Here is a 22,261-nt window from a genome sequence, read left to right as displayed (position 1 = left end):
AACTACTAGTCAGTTTATGAATCGTTAAATCTCTAAATAGACTTTCAAATTAGAATATAATAACAGCTTAGAAAGAATGATTTCATTTAACATTTAATTACATATTATTATTTACTTATGTATATACATTTCGTTTAATGACTTCCATTAATAACATTCCCAATTTGCATATTGAATAAAATAAGCGAAAACATTTATTAGCATAAATATTAATGTGTGTATCAATTGCTGGTCAAACAAATTGGATACGTATTTGGAATCGTTGAGTTGCCTGCCTCGCAACTCACTCACTCATTCACTCTGTTGAATCGACATGCGAACAACTTCCGTTTCCGGCGGCAGGTCTGAAAGCTACCAAAAACACAAATCATATTTCCGTTTTGCATTGGCAGCCTTAATATGCAAGAACATCCATACATACATCAGAGGGTAATTCCCGGGTTCAGGTTGTTAAATGGCACACAAATTTGTTAGTCACTTACTGGGCTAATTGCCTGCCACATTTTCGTTCACGTAATTATAAAATTAAACATGACGTTCGCATATGAAATGCTGCACATTTCCGTAGTGAGTGACCGGACTGGACCGTACCGAAAACCAAATGGGAATGTGGAGGAAAAGTTTCTACAATATTTATACAATATTTTCTTTTTTCCTTTTCTTTTTTGCCCTACTTTTGCCTGGGACTGGACTAAAGTGGACTTTCAACAGTTGCCGCTTTTGTTTTCTGCACTCCTGCACAGCAGGCAGCAACCAACTTGTTTTGCTTTTTCTGTTTTTTTTTTTTTTTTTAATGCTGCCCAAGTGAGAGATAGATAGTTGGAAAAATAAGAGAAGGGGGGAGGGGGTGTGTGTGGATGTGGTGCGGTACTGTTTGAGGGCGAAAACGGCTCAGTTTACAGGTGAGCCGCACTCTCTGACGACATTATTACGATGTGCGGCGTTGTCATTGGCTTAACGGCTAATGGACTCAAATGGTTCTTTGCGGCTTCCGTATTTTTTTTTTTGTTTCCTCTTTTCCATCTTTACTTTCTCTTTTGGCATCTTCTTATGCTGCATGCTGTATAATTTCTTTGTTTTTCTCTTGTGTTTATCAACGCTTGTCATTTGTTTTGTGACTTAACTTGGATTTTGTTTTGCCACAACATTGGTAATTAAAATGGCAAACGATGAATAAATTGATGTTAGGCATATACAAGTAAGAACTAAAAACTTAAAGTTCAAATACATACAAAAATCTTTAACCAAATATTGCCAAATTTATGGAAATCTTAAAGTTTTAGTTTCCAACTTTCGTTGACAAAGTTAGTTATGCAGTTTTAAAGCCCAGTTTCGACACTTTTTGTTTCTCGTTCTTCTAAACTTTGACATAAACTTTTAAGGCTCAACTTGCTATCCATAACTTTCAAATACAGCTGTCTAACGTGCATTGTATAACTTCACAATGTAGCTAACTAGAAATTGTTAAGCCCACTTTATAGCAAAAAGCTATGTTGGTTATTCCATGACTTCTTTTGAAATCATTAATTTTGATTAAAGCTTAGTTTAATGAAAAAAAGGAGGGTACCTTGAAAATGCTCACAAAACGAGTCACTGCACAAAGCAAAAATAAAAAGAAAGTGGAAAAGAGGAACTCAAAGAGCGGTTCATCTTTAGACATCCTTCACTCCGCTCAGGTAGGATATGGACCGCAAAACCGCAAAACAGCCTTTAGCTTAATGCAAAACTGAAAGCGCATTCAGGTCAAACAGAAACTCACACATACAGATACACACACACACACACACACACACACACACACACATAAGAAACATAGAGAAAGTTTCCTTCATCTCAATAAGCAAAATGTCGAATTGTGGCCACTCGTTATGACCCGACCCACTGGGCAGTGGCATATGCAAATGAATTTTAGTTTCCAAATGCGACTTTATTGTAATTTCTGGCATAATTACTTATCCAACACACAGATAATACCGAGAACTAGAACAGAGCTCGAGGACATACAAACAGACATACATACACATACATATCACACAGTATGACAATGAGAGAACGACAAGTCGACGTATAACCATTTGCATAATCCGTAACCAAGAGGAGGGTAGAAAATGCCAGAGAAACAGAAAAAGAGTGAAAAAGAGATGGCATAATAGAATTAGCCATAAAGAGGCGAAGAGTGCATTTAATTTTTTAATTTTCATTCCACTTTGATGACTTTTGTATTGCCTGTTCCTCTGGTTATCCGGTTTATTTAATGGCCAAGCCATTAAGAAGTTTATATTACGTTTAACTCAAGGATCGCAGGGGTATACATAGTTTTGAGCGTTGATTTTATTGAGTGGCAAAAAGGATTGAAGAGTAGACTCTATGGAATAATGACGTTTAAGTACAATGTTTCAGTGGTTCGTATAGCAATCAATCTGTGAATTGGACAATTCTCAAACTTGGGCCATAAAAATTCTCAACTAAACTACCATGATCAAAACTTGGGTTTCATTTTTAAGCATTTTGAATCTTTAAAAATGTCGAAACCTAGACAAAACTAAAGTACTATGTTTAAATGGTGAACATAAGTCTTTCTAAGTTAGCTTATAGCAAGTGGCCTAACTAAGTTGTTATTCCTACATCTTCTCTTGTTGCTTTCCTCTCATGGTGTCTATTACTCTACACAAACACTCCATTCTATTCCAGTGCTAAAATATTTGTTCAGAATTTTTTTAAATTTATTATCTTGGGAAATGAAAATGTGTCTAATGATTGTGTTTCTTGGAAGACTCTCGTAATGACGTGTTTAAGGTAAAAAGAAACCTATTTCTGTTTACGAATGTCTCATAAATCTTTCTCATTGGCATGTTTAATACTGATTTCGAGACATTTCGTGTCTTTTTCTCAACTATAAATATCGCATTTTTAATTTACAAGCTAATATAATTTAATGGGAAAAAACTCGTGTATATGAATAAAGCAGCTCAAGTTTCATTTTATTTTATAATGTCTTTTTTTTCTTAGCTATTGTTTTGAAATTTAATATTTGTGAGTCGAAAATAAAACTAAATTTGATTAAGATTGGACGACTATATTATAAAGTCCCATAAGAACGACGAAGAACTGTGACTTCAATAAATAACAAACTGACTTTGGAAGCTATTTAGCCTAAGATTTTTGGATAAAACATGGAAGATAGCCCTGACCCTTTGGTTTTTATATCCTTATTGCAACAAGTTCTATAACCAAACCAAAAGTGGTTTAGTTAATGCTTCCCATTTCCGTTAAGTGCAAAGGATTCACCTGTTCCATATTATAATGATTTCTATTGCCTTCAACTGTCGCCGTATCTCATTTGAAATGCTAGAAGCTCATCCACACAGTCAATTACTGTTGAAACTGTGGGACAAAGGCAAACAATGTCAATTACACCGATTTACATATGATTAAAAGCTGTTTATATATGCATTCAATTTGTTGTTTGCGGGATAAGAGAGCTTAAAACGATATCCGTAAATCACACTCTCTGTCTCTCCTTTTCACGGAACATTTCCAGGCGATTTGCGTGCCTGAAATGTAGGCAATTAATAAGAAGTTCCGCACACATATGCATACATACATGAGTGTGCATAAATGATTAATGATTGAACGAGTTCCCAATGTCTGTGGATCTATACATACTGTCTATATATTTAACATGGCCACAAAGGGTCGCTTAAGGTTGCAGACCGTGATGATTTCACATTGCGTTTGCATAATTAAATTACATTCGAAATGACGGCATTCTATCCTTTCTGGACTCTCCATTTAGATACTTCAGACACTTGTGACCGCCTGTCTGCACGGAATTAGCCGGTATCTAGTCAGTCTGCCAATCGAACGACACGGACAAACGGTGTCTACTGTCATTGTGGTTTTTCAACGAATTGACATTGCCACAGCCGTGGCCATCAATTTTCGATATAAGGATTTCATTCCGCAAATCGTTTATCTCAATTTTCAATGAAAGTTGGCAAACTTACTTACTGGGATAAATGAATGAGCCTTTGATTTGATTGGCCCATTGACACTGATTCTTTTCTTCCACGTTTTTTCTTAACATTTTTTTTTTTTCAAGTGTCAATTAACCAAAGAATTGATAATTTCATGAATGAAATTCTTTTCTTAAAGACAAATTTGAAGTTATCTTGGAAATGCCTGAATTTGTGAACTTTAAGACAAGGCTATCTAGGCTGAGCCAGTCCCTTGCGGGGGACCAGTTCGTTATGACATTTTTTGTGGGTCAGGTCAGCATGAATCCTCTAGCAATGCTTTTAGGTATACTTCTAGGGAGATGATTGCGTTGCCCCCTTAACTATTTTGCATATAGGGCCATCAGGCAGTGAACCATTTCTGATTTGCCCCTAAGCAAAAAGGAAAGTTAGCTCTAAGGACTAGCAGTTTTTCTATCCTTCAAAGTAGTCTTTAACTGTTGACTATTGTTTTAATTACTTTCTCTACCAATTTATATAAAGTATCTTAGCTTTTAATATCCTCAAAAATGTTCCTTTTGTTTAATTTTTAATCAATCAGAAAAAAAAATGTCAGCTCAGAGCACAAATATATCTTCATTATCCAAATGTCCGGCAATCAGAGCGGACAAAAACAATGGACTGCCTCTGAGAACTGTCAACAGATTGTCATTTGACAGACAATTGTCTTTATCGGCTGATAAATAATCATCAAAACTATTTTGCACATTCGCTAGCGAAGGACATTTGCTTTTGGCCATACTGTGCAGTAATTGAAGCATTGTCCTGTTTCTGGAACACAGTCAAATTGCCTTCAACGCTATAAAAAAGTGACGTCAACACTGTGTTTGTGTGTGTGTCGCTGTGTCTAAATGTGCGTGGGTCTAGGGACCGGGAAAATGTAGAGGAACTCTCTTTCAAGCGCTAATTAACTGCGGCTGCAGCAGGAAATGTGCCAACTGTCAGCCGGAATCGGGTTAATTAATCTCTTTACCGCCTAACGCGGGCAAAAACAAAAGTAAAGCTGTAACCGAGAAGCTTCAGCATTTTGGGTGTCATTTCCCTTCTCTCAGCGAAATGTGTGTCAGGGCCAAAAATATACCTAAAGGTATATAGGCAAAAGACAGGCAAATGGCATAACAAAAATCAGAAAAACAAAGTTCTCGCTACATATTGAAATCCACATAACTATAAACTTATTTTTTTTCATTTTAAACGTTTTTACAACACTCCAAAAAATAAAAGAACCACTGACGGTTTTCCAATTTTGACAGTAAACTTTGCTATGAGCAGTCAGACAGTAGACAGAAGGAGGACGCTGAGCAGCGAGGATTTTGGCTTTGCCACATAAAGTAATAAAAAGCGTGTGAGAAACTCAAAGAGATTTTGCCTGAATTCAATTTGCCGTGGTGTAAAAAAAAAACCCAAAAGAAAAAACGTATAAAAGGACTGAGAACGTCAACAAAAACAAGGACATCCATGACAACCCACTGGGTTGGTTCGTCGGTTTTAATAAAAATATTTTCTATATATAAAGCATATATGTATGTATGCACATATGAATTTGATCAACACCATATCTGTTTGTTTTTTTGTTATTCTTTTGCGATATTTGCCAGGATATTAGCTAAGTATATGAGGATTATTTGTTGGGAGATAAAACATCACGAATTGGACAACGATACCTAGCCAAACAAGGAAATCAATCTTGTTTGATATACTTTTTTAAAGCGTCTGTTATATGTTTATCACTCGAGTTTTGGTGTGCTTAAGTTTAAGAAAGAAGGCAAAACTATTTCACATTATGAATGCAGGACAGATTCGATCCAGGCCTGTTAATTGGGGCGAAATTAGGTCCTGAATGTATGCTATAGGCTAGAGAAGTGAAAATATTTTTAACTAAAAACTATTGATTTTTAATTCATCTTTATATAGAAAGTTAAGCTACCCCTAGAACTAAGAAATGTTTCTTCAAATTCCTTAACTTTCTGATTGGCTTATGTTTTCAAGTATTGTTGACGCAATATTTCAAGTGAAAATATGTTTTTTTGCCGTCTTAGATAAGAAAGACAATTTATGGTTTCACCTTGTCCAGTCAAACTTCCTTGTTGGCAATTACAAATGTCAACCTTCCACCATAAATACAAGGATTGTGCAATCACGAATTGTATCAAGCCGAAAATAGGAATTCTTGGAAAAAAATAAAACATTCTATGTACCGAGGTCTGTGTGGAGAATGGTCAGAAGTTGGGCATATGGTACGCTTGAAGGAATGGAAAGGAAGGAGGGTACCGCCTGCATTTCCGTTTGCATGCGCCAACTTCAACGTTTGGTCTTCGTCTGTTTTTATTACATCCGGCTTGAACTATGTTCTGGTTTCATGGGGGCAGGACCGAGAGGAAAAGTGGTGACTGTGAAGCAGCTGTTGCGACCGGAAGCATCCCTTGGGGAAAAAGGTAGAGTTCTCGTCGCCATTACCGGTGCGAGGCTGAACATTAAAATTGCATTTCGAAATCCGAGTGCCGGTGGTTTGAGAATGGGCCAAATAGGCGGTTGGATAAAATGTCACGTAAAGTTTTTACTCTCGCTCTCAGTGGCTTTCTCGTTGTGTCTGCCTCGCTTACTCTTTCTCTCTGAGCCACATTGGTGGTGGTATGACATTACTGACCTGCACAACCAAACAGCAGAGAGAAAAGGTTCAAGCTTTTCCTTTCTCTCTGCTAGCTTTTCTTTTTCTTTCTTTTTTGTTTTTCTCTTTTTTTCTTTTTGTGTTTTGCTTTCGTCGACTACATACTTCTTCCTTGTACTCGACAATCAATTTTATTGATTTGCATTTACCCCACAAAGTATGTACATTGTATGTATGTATATGTACACAACCAAATAAATATATTTTTATATGTATGTATGTTTATGACGTTGTCAACAAGAAATTTAAATTGAATAGTTCACTCAGCATTTACTCCATTTAATTTAATTTTCACACACACTCGTACGAGATGGGTTAAAGGAAAAAGAAAGATACGGGAAGGGGTTTGAGTCGGTTAATTAAAATGAAAATACATGAGAAACAACAACAAGAACATACTTTTTTCCTATATAAATTGCCGGCGTCCATTTTCAATGCAGACTTGTGCGGAACTGACCAGAAGAACATACAGAAGAACCGAGAAACGACCGACCGAGGTTTGTTTATTTGCATTTCATTTGCCACGTTTCTAGTTTTACGCTTTTGGCCATTTTTCTTTGCCATTAACATTACCATTACCATTAACATTAGCATTACCATTGTCAATGGCAATTTTGTTTTGCCAGAGTGCCGGAAGTGTTCCAACATGCAACATGAAACAAAGAGAGAGAGAGAGAGAGAGAGAGAGTGAGTGAAAGAAACTTAAATCTATGTCCGTGCTGCATGTTGCTGGGTGCTTAGAAACACCACAGAGATAATCATCTTTTCATAAAATAATCATAAATCCAATACAAGGGACGATTAAAACAAATAGTGTGGGTCTATAACATATTCTCCTATTATTGCAAATGTAAAAGGTGAAGGTTACAGTGTTTGCTTCATGGTTTACTTGCCGGAATATAATTGAATTTTGTTATTTAAATATCAACCACAAGAAATTAATAAATATTTAAACCTATTTAATCTCAACTAAGATCTCTTGGTGGTCAATGAATAATTCATTGCAAAAGATGAAATCAATTTGTCATTGCCTTTGCAATTTGTCTTTTGACTTTATAATTATTTCTGAAAACTTCAACAGCTTGATTTAGAATATAAAATAAGTAGAGTGGAATTAAATAATAAAGAAAGAAATCATCAGCAGATTCGTTAAAGAATCCATGTAATGACCTTACCATATCTTTAACGCTAAAAGTAATTGGCCATTACTATTCTGGATTCTTTATCAAAGTCTGCTGATGATAAACTTGGTGGTTTTATCTCTTACTCACCTTTTTTTTAACCTGACCCACTGTGCGTTTATCTGGATCAACGCAAAACTCTTTCTAGACCGTTAAACTTACAGCTCTAAAATGTCAGCAACTAATCATAAAAAACAAATACAAATTATGGTATAAAATAGAGTTTGACAAATTACATGGTAGTTGCAGCATTGACCTTCTATTAATTAGCTAGAGATGTTTGTTCAGCTTTCCAGGACAACTCTCTCGTTGTAATGTTAATGTTGTGTACTACTAGGAACGACAAGGTGACTCTAGCAATGTTCATCATGTTCGAAAGATTAACATTGGAACTATCAACCCAAAAGCTTATTTTAGTTAGCTCAATTAAGCAATTGAAAAGGGCCCAATTTTATCAAAATGACTAAACCGTATAGCTATTCAATTCAATTCCTATTTTTGCCATTAATCTACCTGAGGTTTTTCATTATTAAAAAAACCTTGTTACGGTCAAAGTTAGCCCAGTCTTCTGGGTGCAATATAAGATAGTTTACCGAACTGAAGTCGTAAAACATTTTGTTAAATAATTTTATTTCAAGAGTCCGGCCCCCTTAATACAATGAAAACCCATATCAAATTTTGTTTAAAAAGTTTTCACAAAATTTTCCTGCTCAAATACAGCAATAGAACAAATGAATGGTGTACGTTTAATTTTGTTTCAATTAAACGACCAAATTACTTCATTTTATTTTGTTATTTACTATAATGGCCTTCTAATTAATGTTATAATAATAATGATTATACTAAAATGCCACGCCTTATACAGTTGGCACGCATTCGCATCAAATTGAGCGACAAAACCAAATAAAAACTTTTTGCTTTTGGCACGAAAATTATGAATTTACACGCAACATGAACTGGATGCGAGTAAAGGGAGGAGAGAGAGAGAGAGACACGGAGATGGGAAGAGGGTAAGAAAAAGCCTTGAAAGTTTTCACTCAAGTGCTGGGCCATATGTAAGCCACCGAAATGGGTGTGGTTATCCACCACTCCTTCTCCTTCTCCTTCTCCTTTGACATCCCTTCCAACTACTCCTAGTCAAAGTTGAGACAAATAACGCTGACTGCCTCAACATGACAGCTAACCCGCCCAACTGTGTCTCCCTTCTTTCCTCCTTCCACTTTTGTGCCCGCCTGCCTGCCTGTCTGTCGCTCTTTTAGCCAGTTTCCTTGGCCAGCTCCAAGGCAAAGCGATGATAAATGAACATGCTGAAAGTGACACAGATTTTCGGTCAGCTGCTGCAGTTGATTTCTAGTCATAGCGCATACATGTCGTATGAGTAATTTATTGTAAATGTGTTATACATGTCGGTGTGTTGTTGTTTGTGTGTGTGTGTGTGTGTGTGCTTGTGTGCAGTATTGACAATTTTATTAGCCCGATTCATGTGTTTTTATAATGCGGGCCATAACAATAAAGTAAACCTCGTTAATTTCGCGACATATGTTTGAACACATTTTGAAATGTCAGCAATCGGGAGAAGGGGATACCAGATAATTATGATGGCAATGTCAATCTTGTTGATGTTGTTTTCAATGCGGTCGATGCTTGATTCCAACATTTAACCAGGGAACTTTTTTTTTTTATTGAGATTTTTCGGTTTCTATTTTAAGCTTTAATTGATTCAATTGTTCAAATTTAAGAGAAATTCTTTCGTTTTTCTGCCAACATTTTCATCCCATTTAGTGTGTTCCATGGTCCCTAAAAGTTCAAAGTTCAGGCGCGTGCCATGTACATGACTGGCATTTCCAGAGAGACTAAATCAACAGTTTGCCTTTTGCCTACCTCATCACCATACCAGAAACAATGCCAAACCGAATGCCAAGAATATTTTCCTTTTTCGCACACCCACTCACACTTTTGTTCTTTCTCTCTTTAGCTCTTCCTCTGTGTCCCTCTCGTTTGCACTTATATTTGGCAGCGTTTACCCGCTTGCTGGCCATAATGATAATTGTTAAAAAATAAAAGCGAAGGCGGCAGCCACTAAAACATTGAGAACGCTCCATTGAGTATCTCAAGCTCAGACCCATTCCAAAATCCATTGACCCTCTTGTGTGAATCAAACGCTAAATGAATTTGATGTTGGCCATCAACTCTCAACTCTCGGCAGGACATCCGGTCCCCACCTTCAAAGTGCCACTTGAAATTCGATGAGGAAAGCTAATCCCAAGGCTTTCACTCAATCAACGGGGGAGCAGCACCAACACCAACAGCAACAACAACAACAACAGCAAAATCATTGTTTGCCATTCGACCAATTATATTTTGGGCAAAAACAAATCAATGAAGTGTAATTACATGAAAGCAACAGGATTGCCAGAACGAAGAACTGCAGACTTACTGAATTTAATGAAAGTGAAAACAAAAGGAAACTAAGTTTTTTTTCGTTTTTTGCTTAATGGATAGATCTCAATAGAGATAAGAACAAAATTAACTAAATGTAAGCTTAATTGATGTCCCTCATGAAAGATTATGATCGCCAAAACGACAAAATGGATCCATTAGCTTATTGATATATAATATTTGTCTTGTCGATATTAATACATTGTTTCTTAGACAATCTTAATTCTTCGAAACTTATCACGTTTACTTTGATCAGTTGCAATAATTTTTGAATCTAAATATTGCTTTCAATAGAAGGTTTCACTGATTTGGAAGCAATATCGGTATATCTTGAAATTTTCAAAATTGAATCATTGGATCCATGCAGAAACTTCTGACTACCCTCGTTTAAAAATAGCTGATTCCTTAAGTTTTGCGTTATTTTTTCTAATTTGTCATAACAAAATATATATTATTTACATACATACCTTTAAAACCAAAAGTATTGAACATTTATTCTAGAGAAGTAAAATAGGAATATTGAAATTATTAAATGACTTTCAAAAAGTCATTTAGTCTACTCACTAACAAATTTCTAACTTCTTGATGTCCTTATGCGACTTTGAACTTAGTGATAAGAAAAATTCGTAACTATTTGTATGAGCAGCCGTAGAAGTTCTTATCTTATTATTTCTTTTCCATTGTCATGTTCGGTGTAGGTCTGTGCGACTCTTTCAATTATATTCAGTTAATATTGTTTTGAACGAAATTCTTATGCATGTAGCATATCAGTCCTTTCTACTTCTTTACCGAATTGGAACGGCAGGTTAATGCTAAGGTGGTCTGATATGATACGAAGAAAGTGGTCAAATTTTACGTACATACAAGATTATAATACTTTATTTATTATACCAGTACTACATAGTAGGTGATTTCACTTAAATAAAGTTTGCTTAATTAAGTCTTGATTAAATCCATCAAACGCTTAAATATCTCATATATCTACTGATATTTTGAAACATTTTGATATTGAGCGCTCCTATAAACAAGAGTCAGAGGGACTTAAAGTCTTTACATTTGACTTGATCCAAAATCGATAAATTTTCCGCTTAAAATCAACAGTACAATTTATTTTATAGCTTTTATTTTGGCAAACTTACAAAAAACTCATAATTCTTTTTACTTTTGCTTCTGCTTTTGCAGCCCCTCCAACCACTGTGACGTGCCCATAAATGAAAGGAACGTGCGATGCAACTGAATCCCAGCAGACATACTGAAACGCACTACTGGATTGTAAGTATAAATCCCCCTGGTAGGGGGAACATTATTGAAAGCAGTGCCAACTCTCAACTCTTAGTTCTTCAATGAATCCTTGAACTTTAAAAGTTTTGGTCTGCCATTAGAAATTGCTTCAACTTGACAATTTCTTACCACAATTATTCAGCCATAAATCCTAGAGTTTTTTTCCAAAATTCAAAATAGTTGCCAAAAAAAAAAAAAACAAGAAGGAACGAACAAAAGATGAAAACTGCATACATACACACAAAAAAAAAAGGCAAATTCAAATAGAATTCAGCAAAGGGCTGATGCAAGCAGTCGGCATTGTCCCAACACATTGGCAGGATGCCAGAGACGGGCTCCAGATGAGACAAAAGACTGACTGACTAACAGGCAAAGTGTCTGGGCAAATAGAATTTGATTGCACGAAAATTGTTGGAAAATAACAAAATTGTTGGAGAACATTTGCTCTCTGACATGTGTCATGATTTCATTTAGCGGCTTTTGTTTCGGTCACACAGAAATCTCAATTAGAACAGCGGAAACAAAGGGGGGAAAGTCAAAAAACTGATGACGATGATGATGATAATACACACCAAATTAACTAATCAAGATGAACTAACTGATGATGGCTTTCATACTAATGCATTTTTCATTATCTAACCAAAATGCGAGGGTTTAATAAATCATTCCTAAACCTCTGTTGCCCTCAATCAACCAGCAAGAAATGATTCGACAGAATCCTTATGCTCTGTCATGGGTATTTGGCCTTGTTTCGGGTGAAAAAAAAAAAAAAGAAGGAGGAGAAAATAAACTGCAGTTGACATTTCTTTGGCTCTAAAATTGATGATCTGACTTAAATGACTTGACTTGGCTGGCCATCAAATTGAATGAAAAGATGTTAAGCTGTCTTTTGAGCCAAAACCAATTTGTGGTCGCTTGTTTTTTGCTTCTGTTTTTTTTTTTTTTTGACCCTTTTTACATTTTACAAAGATATAAATTAAGAAGATTAAATGGTTTATGAGGATGTTTAATTTGTGGCAATACATTAAAAACATTCTTTTGAGAGTTATTTAAAAAGAAAGTAATTAAAAGTACTTTTAAAACTGGTTAGAGGAACTCTAAAATAAACTCGCTTATCTGAAAATTTGGATCTATTTTTTATTTAAAAACTTCCAATTAGTTTAATGCTTTAAGATATCAATAGCTAATTTCTAAGTAAAATGTCTGAGAGACTTAGTGTCCAATGACAAGAAAGGCACTTCTACATCGCAGACACTGCTGGTCAATATGTTAGGGACATCTTTACTTGATTGACATTTTTCTGAAATTTCGCTTCAGATGTTTCATTTATCAGTTTGTAAGCTGAGCTAAACAGGTTTCGCTGCTCAAATTAGAATCGTTAAGCCACCTACGTCTAGCTTTGAAAAAAAATAAGTAATAAGTTAGCCTAGTATAGTCAATTTCATTAAACTCAAATATTAGACTTGTTAAGGTCATCAAATACTCAAAAAAATGGACACTATTCTTCCTTAAGAAAAAACTTAACGCCAAAAAGTACTATAATTGCATATAATTTTTCTATTTCCAGACCCTATTTTGGTGTGCCTTAGGAGGTTTGATATTGGGTGGAATTGTTGTCATTTCTTATTGGATAAGACGATGCAGGTATGTATTTGTGTTTTATTTTATGAAAATTCTATCAATATGGAAATATGCCTCGATCTAAAGCGAAGCGAAAAAAGAAACACTTATCCAATTACGGACCCCTGACCACGTTGCTAGGCCTTAAGATGATAAATACAATGTTTTGTTTAAAATATTCATTGGACTAAGACCCGACGCCACACGTGACTAGCTCAGCGAGCAGCGAATTATTCACAAAAAGCTCAACGTGAATATGAATATGACAAGAGACTATGACAACGACCACAACGAATGCACGTGAAGGGTGTGAGGAAGATATGGAAGATAGGCAGATAGTTGGATAGGATGGCAGAATGAAGGTTTCACGACATTTACAAAAAACTAACAGAGGATGGCAAACAAACAAAACACAAAAAAAAAAAAAAAAAATACCACTCGCTGTGAATAATTTAAGTCGACAATTGGACTGACTGTTAGCAATTAAGTTAATGATGCAAGGTCACTGGAAATGCGCACCAAAACCAAGCCAGGACGACCAGGCCTCCACAACAAACTATGACGTCTCCGAATGGCCAGTAACTAACCCCGCCTTCAGATAAGCCACTCTGTCTGGGGTGCCATTACATTACATTGGCGCCACAGACAGAGGCAGAAATTTGTTTTATTTTTCTCTCTTGTTCTTGTTCTTCATTATTCATAAAAAAATAAAAAAGAAGGGACAGCAAACGTAGCAAACAGAGCAGCAAGGGACACAGAACAAGACACAGACAAGTTGGACGAACAGAACGAACAGGAGAGTCGAATGACTGTTGCGTGTTCACGACATTCGCTGTTCACGCGAGGACAAGGCGTGAATAAAAACTTTTTCCAATTTCCATATGGAGTCGGGCGATCAAATAGCAAACATAAAGTGAAAATATTTGCATACAAGCAAATGTCCTGGGAATGAGCAAATGGGATGAGGAAATGAGGGTGTGGTGCGGTGTGGTACATAGTGGTGTGGTTGTCCGGTGGTGTTGTCGGTTGATGACTGATGGAAACTACCACCAATGCTGGTCAACATGATTATTATTATTTGCTACAAACAAAAAATTTTGTCTCTAATGGCAGACATGACACAGTGGCGCAAGTATAGATGCAAGAAGCTGATAAGAAAAAGTTCTAAGAAATTAGTACTTAAAAATGCACGCAATTAATATTATTACTTTTCTTTCTTGGATATTACTTACCCTAGGAAAAAAACATTGAAAGGAAACAAATTTTTAGAGATAAAGTTTTTTTAAGTCTTAGATAAGTTTCAATTTTAAAGAAGTAACTCTTTTTTGTTCTTTCGTTCTGCGGTCAAAGGAAGGGTCGAATCAGTTTTAAAAACTACGAATATTTTGCATCACTTTCTTGCAATTAGTCTTTCGACTACAGGAAGGTGTAACTAAAGGTAAAGACCTATATCCTAGACCTTACATTTTCTGACAAAACTACTTTCATTGGTGTATATTTATTGCAAAGAAAGGAGCCAACTCTTTTTACTTTCATTTTGACTAATTGACAATTATAAATGTAATGAGAATCAATATTTCTAAAGAATGAGATTCTGGTTGTTCGGTAGTAATTTCATTTTTCAAAAGTACTCAACCACAGTAAATTGACCATACATTGTTATCCCATTGTCAAGTTAAACAAACTGACATGCCAAGTTCAAATCGTGCGGTTCTCGTTGGGGTTTAAGGTGGCCGCAAAAGAAAAAGAGAGAAAGAGAAAGGCAAGAAACGACTTCAAAATACCCCTTGTCTATTTCAATGGAATTATGTACAAGTTGCAAACCCTTTTGACGACCGCAAAGTACCCACTTTTCGCATTATGGGTATAGGTCATTAAAAATGGAATGAATATGAGACAAGAACAAGAGCATCACGAACGAAGAGCACAAAACTGAGGTCACTTCTAAGCGAATTGTCATAAAAATTAAAAATCAATTTTTATAATCCAGTTAGAGGGGTAAGAGCTGCAATACGGGGAGCAAGAGCAATAAGTGAATGAAAGAGAAGGAAAGAGAAGAAGCACCAAGTAGTGGCCGACAACGTCGACGATGGCGACGACGAACCAAAGCCAACCGCAAACAGAAAAATGCGATATGAACTCACGCAAACATTGAAAGTCAAACCACAATCACCCATTCACCACCCAAACCACCCACTCACAAATACTAGTTAGAGTCACCTCGTTGTGTTGTATGCCGACAATGTCCGACTGGAATGAAGAAATTTCATACATATTTTTATTTTTTCTTCTTTTTTGCCTAAACCGAAACGATGTTCGAATTTTACCTTCATTAACGGACGACCCGACAAACGCGTTGGCCGCGTTTTTATTTTCGCATAGCTCCAATAGAGAACGAAAAACAAAAAAAAAGAAAATACTTAAATTCCACTATACGGAAAGTTTTCTTCAGTCTTTTACCCCAACTGTGTTAATCCATTCCATGGAAGAAAAAAACGACGAAAACTTTGTTGTTAACAAACTATTTAAAAATTTATTTCAATTGTGTCGCGTGAACGAATTCTCTCTTTGGCATTTTCGGCCAGGACTGTAAATAATAAAATAGTCAAGGAAATGATAATGAAGCTGAAACATTTGAGCCAACAAGCAAAAGGTTATTTTCTTGCGAAAGCATCAAGGATGACGTGGAACTAGAAGTGGGAGTAGCAGCTAACAAATTAATCACGAAATCATAATCTTTTGCTTGCATCATCATCATGTTTAATGGGCAATTACATTTTTGGCAATTTTTTGTCTCATTTATAGGTTTTTCCTTTTGACATTTTCTGTGAGAAATTTCCCAAGATTAAGTATGATTAGATGATGAAATATTTGTGCAAGCAGAATATGAAATGGTGCTAAAGTATTAAGAAATATAATAGGAAAATTTTTCTTAATTACCAATGACATGATCTAATATTGTGCAATATTGCAACAAAGTCTTAAAATTTTATTAAGAAGAAATATTGAGATGGAAACCATTTGAAACTTAATTACCTTGAAAATAATTGAACATGAATTTTACATCAGATAAAATGAATTGTTTACTATGAATTATTAACACTTTGTTTTGTGTTTATTAGTTTTTAGAACTGTCTAAAGACAAAAGTGAAACTTTAAATCAATGTATCTATCTTTAGTTTTTTCTCTCTTATTTTAGGAATTTCCATTTATTAATCTCAAATAGCTTTTGATAAATATCTATACCTATATGAAGTCAGGTGAAATATTTCAACTCAGCTTAGAAATTTCTTTTGATTACTAATGCAAAATTTATCCCTAAAGATTCAAAGCATATCTAAAAACAATATTAAGAAATATCATCATTAATTTGTAAAAACAGTTCCTTAAATTGAGCTTCAATTCAGCTTGAATTAAAAATCTTTAATAGAACTTTGTTCTAGTTCTTGATCTTTCTACATATTTTTCTTATATTCAAAAAAGATCCCAGCATAAATTTTGTACTTCAAAATACAAATTTTGATGTCTAAAAATAGATAATTCCTATTAAATTGGATAACATTACATTTGAAAACTTAAGACCTTGCATTAAAACACTTTTACACAACACAATTATAAAAAAATTGTCAGAAGCTTTTTCTGTTCTATTTCAAATAGAATGCAGTGAGTCATAGATGTTATTATTATTATACTTTTTTTGTCATAGGTAGACTTCGTAAATAAAACTAACTAGTATCATTTTTACGTAGATTAATCATACTGAATTTCATATGTGCTATATCTATTCATATATCATCATAGTCAATGCCTCTTTTTTGACAATTTAATTTGCAATAAAACAACCAAAAACGAAAAAAGTGACAGACAGGATAATAATGCAATAATAATGGCAATCACTTGAAGAATAAACTAACTTGATATCGTGATTTTAGCCCGACTAACTGACTGACTAACTGACAGACACGACAGACTTTTTTCGTTGTAGAAGAAATTGATTTGAATTTATTTTCTTTTGCCATATGACACCAAGCTAGCGGGAAAAGCACGGCAAGTGCGCTTCTTGCTTCCAGCTAGAAAAAATAACGAAAGAAAACGTAAAGAAGGAAAGTCAAGAAAATCAATAGGCCTTAAAAGTAAAAGGCAAAACGAGCATTTGCCGTGGCTGATTAGATAAATGACTTGAGGAGCGTCAGCCAAAGGTTGAGGGGGAGTGCAGTGTGGGGTTTGCGAGTGAGTGTATCAAGCCATATGCAAGAGTGTGGTGGGGGCGGAGTGGTCGGCAAGAAAATACAATTTAAAATTAGAATTAGACAATTAGACAAATAGGCAAGAGCAATGGAAATGGAAACGCATGAAGAGGGGCCCAGAGGCACGTGATAGGCACATGGCGAACCTATGGGTGGGGTATTGTGCTATAGAGGCGTAAAGGGGGGGTGGCAAGAACGCATTGTATATAGAGCTCAATGTCACGCATTCAAACGTACACACACACATCCACATAATACACAATACATGAGGAGGCACTTGACGTCTATTCTGGAGTGCAGGGATACGGGGCGTATGATTTATTTAAGCGTCTATTAAAGTACTTTCCATTATTTCGTTGTTGCTGTTCGCTGTTTGCTGCGGTTTTCCGTGTGAAGGACATTTGTTGAACTGTTGTTTAGAAAATTAACTTGAAAGAAAGTTTTTCGTGCTTTTTAATTAACACCAGTGAATGGAAAGCACCAAATGGAAAAAAGTCATTATACAAACTGAAAACTCTCCCCCTCAAATGGAAATTCCATGAGCAAAAAAAATTTCCAACTTATGGCAAATGAAAACTTCATTAAAAACTTGATAAATTCTTTTATATTCTAATTGAAATTAAATTAAAGTGATTTTAAATAAAATCAATAAAATACAGGCATAATTTTATAACTGAATAAAAGTCAAGTTGAGGATGTATGTAAATATATTTATCGATAAGTGGAAGCAGCCTTCAGAAGACTTCAAAAGAGCTCTTGCAACAATATTTGTTTTCCCCACTAATGTAAGATAAATGGCATGTTCAAATGTTCTCTAGACATTTTGATAATACAAGTAATATTATACTTAATCTTAAGGGTAAAACTTATAACTTACCTAAATATGCCAGTCAGCGACTTTGATGGAATTTTGAATATGTTGAAGAAAACCCCGTAGTTTTAGGTTCTTGGACTTATTTATAATGAACAGGCCCAGCTTGGAAATGGCGGCAATCCTAGATTCGTTTGCTCTTATCATAAATTAATTTAAATTTTTCAATTAATCCAAAAAGTTGTCTGCTAATTTGAAAGACAAAATAGTGGAATAAAAGCAAATACTTATAGGCATTTTATAGATTCTCACATCCTCTTTTACAGTGACGACAAAATACTCTTAGGAAAACGAAAAATAAAATAGAAATTTCCATTATGTGTCTTATTATTGTTGATTTGGTCATTCTTATCATTCGATTCAGTGGAGCATTGAACTTATGAATGACTTTAACTTTTTTGTCTTTATTTAAATTTTAGGCCTTATTCCTTTGAGTTCGTTTACAAAGTCATTTCATTCGTCTCTAATTTGCATTCACCAGAATATTATTCTTAATCTTATTATTGCTCTAAGTGATTTGAGATAAGGCTTAAACAAATAGTTATTTGTCTGATCTCTGTGATTTATAGCAAAATGATTGTGTTTAAATTGTATATCCAAATTATGTTAAGATACAATTTTCTAACTCTGATATTGGGCGGGTTTATATACACATAAATATACATATATTAAACAACTACAAGTTTTTCGTAACAATTAAAATAATTAAAACCTACCTATATATATATATATAATATCATCGACCATTCAGATTTAGGTATCTTGCATTGTTGTGGGACTATTGCAAACTTTGCTTAAACTATTGCAATCGGTAGGTAAATTTGCTTTTTTACCTCGAACAAAGCAAATTAGCCAGCAAAATAAACAAAAAAAACCAAAAAAAAAAAAAAAAAAACATTCAATTTGAGCGCAAATAAATCACCAAAGCAAAAAAAAAAACCTAAAACAAAACTCTAAACCGTTTTATGATTTACTTTAATGCAAAGGCAAACAAAATTTTAAAATTGGCACACAATAATATTTGATTAATATTTTTGATTCGTTTTTCTTTCTGTTGTTATTTTCACTTATTTATAGCAAATTGTTGAAAAATATGAAACATTTCAATTCGCTTTTTTATATATCTATATTTGAAATAAAATTGGCTGCAAAAATTAGTTTAGTTTAAATGATCAAAATCTAGTATGACCGAAGCATGTTTTATTTGATTTATGTTCAAAAAACAAAACAAAAAAACAAACAAATGCGAACATTTTAAATGCTTTTGTGATTGTCATTTACAGCAAAGAATATTATGAACTTATTTGTCTACAACAAAAAAACAAAAAGAATTTATAAAACACAAAACACACAGATTCCACATACTCACTTAACCTTTTGTGATCAATTGTTAAGCAAAATGGAGCAACCTGACCTGAAAAAGGACCAAAAGCAAAAACAGAAAATGCCTTCAACAACAAACAAAAAAAAAACTTTTGGTTTTGCGCTTTTCACTTGTACTTTTCCAATTTTCATTTCTATGCGTTGCTGTGTTATGTTTACCTACAATTTTATATACAAAAAACAAAACAGAAAAAACAGTTTTGATTAAAACTATTATTGCATATTTCTTTCCATTTCTCAACTTTTGTTCGACAAACAAAACAAAAACTGAAAACAAACCAAATCAAATCGACCAACAAACAAACAAACCAAAAACAAAACACACCAACAATTGCAATATCCACACAGGACAGTGAAGTCAACGACGCGACAGCGGCGTCTCAGGAGCCGGAGCCGGAGCTTATCATCAACTGTCATCGGCGTCAGTATCAACAGCAGACCGCAAAAGTCATCACCCGATCAAAATCATCGTCGTCGCCGACGACGCATGCTGCAGTGCATCAATTGAAGCAACAGCAATCTTTGCCCACACCACTGTCACACCAACAGCACCAACAGCAACAACAACAACAACAACAACAACAGCAGCACGCAAACGACCATCAGCACCACAATCATCCGCACGCCTCGAAATCAGTATCCATTTTGGTCTACAAAACGTTGAATACAGTCTTCAAGAGTAGCCGGAAAATCATTTTTCGTGTCTGTGAGGTAGCCAGCTCAAAGAAATCATTCACCATGTTCAAGTTCAACAAGGCCGCCCAACAGCAACGGATCGACAATCGAGCCAGTGCGGTAACCGGACATGATCAATTTGTCCGACCACCCGTGCCGGAAAAGTGAGTTGAGAAGAAAATTCAAGATCAAATAATTCGGAAAGAGTGCAGCAAAAGTGTTGACGAAGAAATTTTTTACTATCTTATTTGAGAATCATAGTCAAGATAGCCCAAATCGCAGGTTTAAAGGAATTTAGTCAAAACTTACCACAAAACTCTTATGGCCGATTAAGGTATATTTGTTCTCTAAAACTGGAGGCTTTCTTTTACTATTAAATTACAGATCTATTTTCTTTATGGTATTGTTCAATAAATTAAAGTTCCATAACACCAGATTGGAAATGTCTATATTTGCATTCAAAGTACTTCTTTAACATCTTAATAGACAACATTTTATCGGATTAGTTTCTATGGATCTATTCAATAGCATTTAAAATTATGTTCTGCTGATTTCGGCATCAAATCCAAGCACACATAAGATGTTCTATAACAGACTATTGAGATACCTTTAGATATACTTGAAAAACTCCTCAACGTATTTTAACCAAATTCCAATACTGGTTCAATCACCACTTACAACTTTGCAACACTTTTTGCTAGCAAATCAAAATGTCAATCAAAATATAAAACCAAATCTATTTGTGTTATCGATAAATGTCATGCCGCACGATAGGAAGGTGAAACACATTATGAAGAAGCTGCACAAGGCAAATGGACTGAAACGTTCCAATTCGGCAATTGAATTTGATGTCTCAGCACTGACAGCTGCCAATCGCCGTCAGATTTACAGTAGGTGAGTACTCATCTTCGACTTTCATCGATTGATATAGTACTGATGAATGTGACTTCACATCTCTGGGTGTGTGTGTGTGTGTGTGTGTCTGTGAAAGGATAACAACAATAAGCGACTTGTTTTTGATCAGGACAGACACACGCACACACACACTCACAGATGCCCACACTACCTGTATACTAGTGTGTATCCAGATTTGCACTAGCAGAGAGATACCACAAAACTTGATCTTATACTTTTGATTGATTTTCTTTGAAAAGAACTTCATAAAGAAAACAAAAAAAAAAATGAAAAATACACCAATTTATTATATGTTCATTTATGTTTGTCCTTTTTCTTTCCTTTTTCCATTGATTTTCGGCAACTATTTTTCCCACCATACCACTCGTCCACCTTATATTCTATTTACAGCAATCGCTCGGCCAGTTCGGAGCAAGATAACTCAGATCTATCCGAGCACTCGGAGAAATCGCCGCTGGTTAGTGCGAGGTTAGACAATCTTGCTAGGCTCTTTTTTAGCAAATCGATGCCAGCGGAAACCGGAAGTAGAGATACCATAGATTCAGTACTAACAACCAGGTTGCATATGAATATATATTTTATACATCTTACCAACTACAATATATATACATATCTACATATATCTATATATATTCGTACATTCAATTTTTTCTTATCTCTAATACTTGAAATTCAATCACTGCATCATAAATTCGATTCTAATCCACAACATTCAATTCAATTGGCATATTTCGAATACATTTACTTACTAAATCTAACTCAAGTGTTATTTTTATCTTAGTTTTCTTGTATTTTCTTCTTTTGTTTGTTTTTGTTTTTTTTTTTTCCTTTTCGTTATTGTTTTTTTTTTTCATTCTCTTTTGGTTTTTGTTTTTATGTTTTATTTTTTCTATAGCTAGCTGCTTTTGCTTTTTTCCGTCTAGTTTGCCCGAAAAGCACTTTGCATGCTAAATAAATACATAGAA

The 22,261-nt window shown here is 34.8% G+C and overlaps 1 protein-coding gene across 5 annotated transcripts in view; it reads left to right on the top strand.

Moving 5' to 3' along the window:
* Slob (Slowpoke binding protein) overlaps nt 1-22,261 on the top strand; it is a 43,960-nt gene that overhangs the window by 5,226 nt on the left and 16,473 nt on the right. For 3 of the 5 annotated variants that reach the window (XM_068287532.1, XM_068287533.1, XM_068287536.1), the window contains exons 3-7: nt 11,487-11,576; nt 13,153-13,229; nt 20,055-20,545; nt 21,156-21,275; nt 21,687-21,854. In XM_068287532.1, coding sequence (XP_068143633.1) covers nt 13,224-13,229; nt 20,055-20,545; nt 21,156-21,275; nt 21,687-21,854 — 785 coding nt within the window. In that variant the 5' untranslated portion in view covers nt 11,487-11,576; nt 13,153-13,223. The remainder of the gene's footprint in view (nt 1-11,486; nt 11,577-13,152; nt 13,230-20,054; nt 20,546-21,155; nt 21,276-21,686; nt 21,855-22,261) is intronic. The other 2 variants (XM_068287534.1, XM_068287537.1) reach the window with 1 other exon arrangement.

This window comes from Drosophila tropicalis, unplaced genomic scaffold (assembly GCF_018151085.1).
Source record: "Drosophila tropicalis isolate 14030-0801.00 unplaced genomic scaffold, ASM1815108v1 contig_562, whole genome shotgun sequence".
NCBI lineage: Eukaryota > Metazoa > Arthropoda > Insecta > Diptera > Drosophilidae > Drosophila > Drosophila tropicalis.
This window is presented reverse-complemented; position numbering and strand designations above follow the sequence as displayed.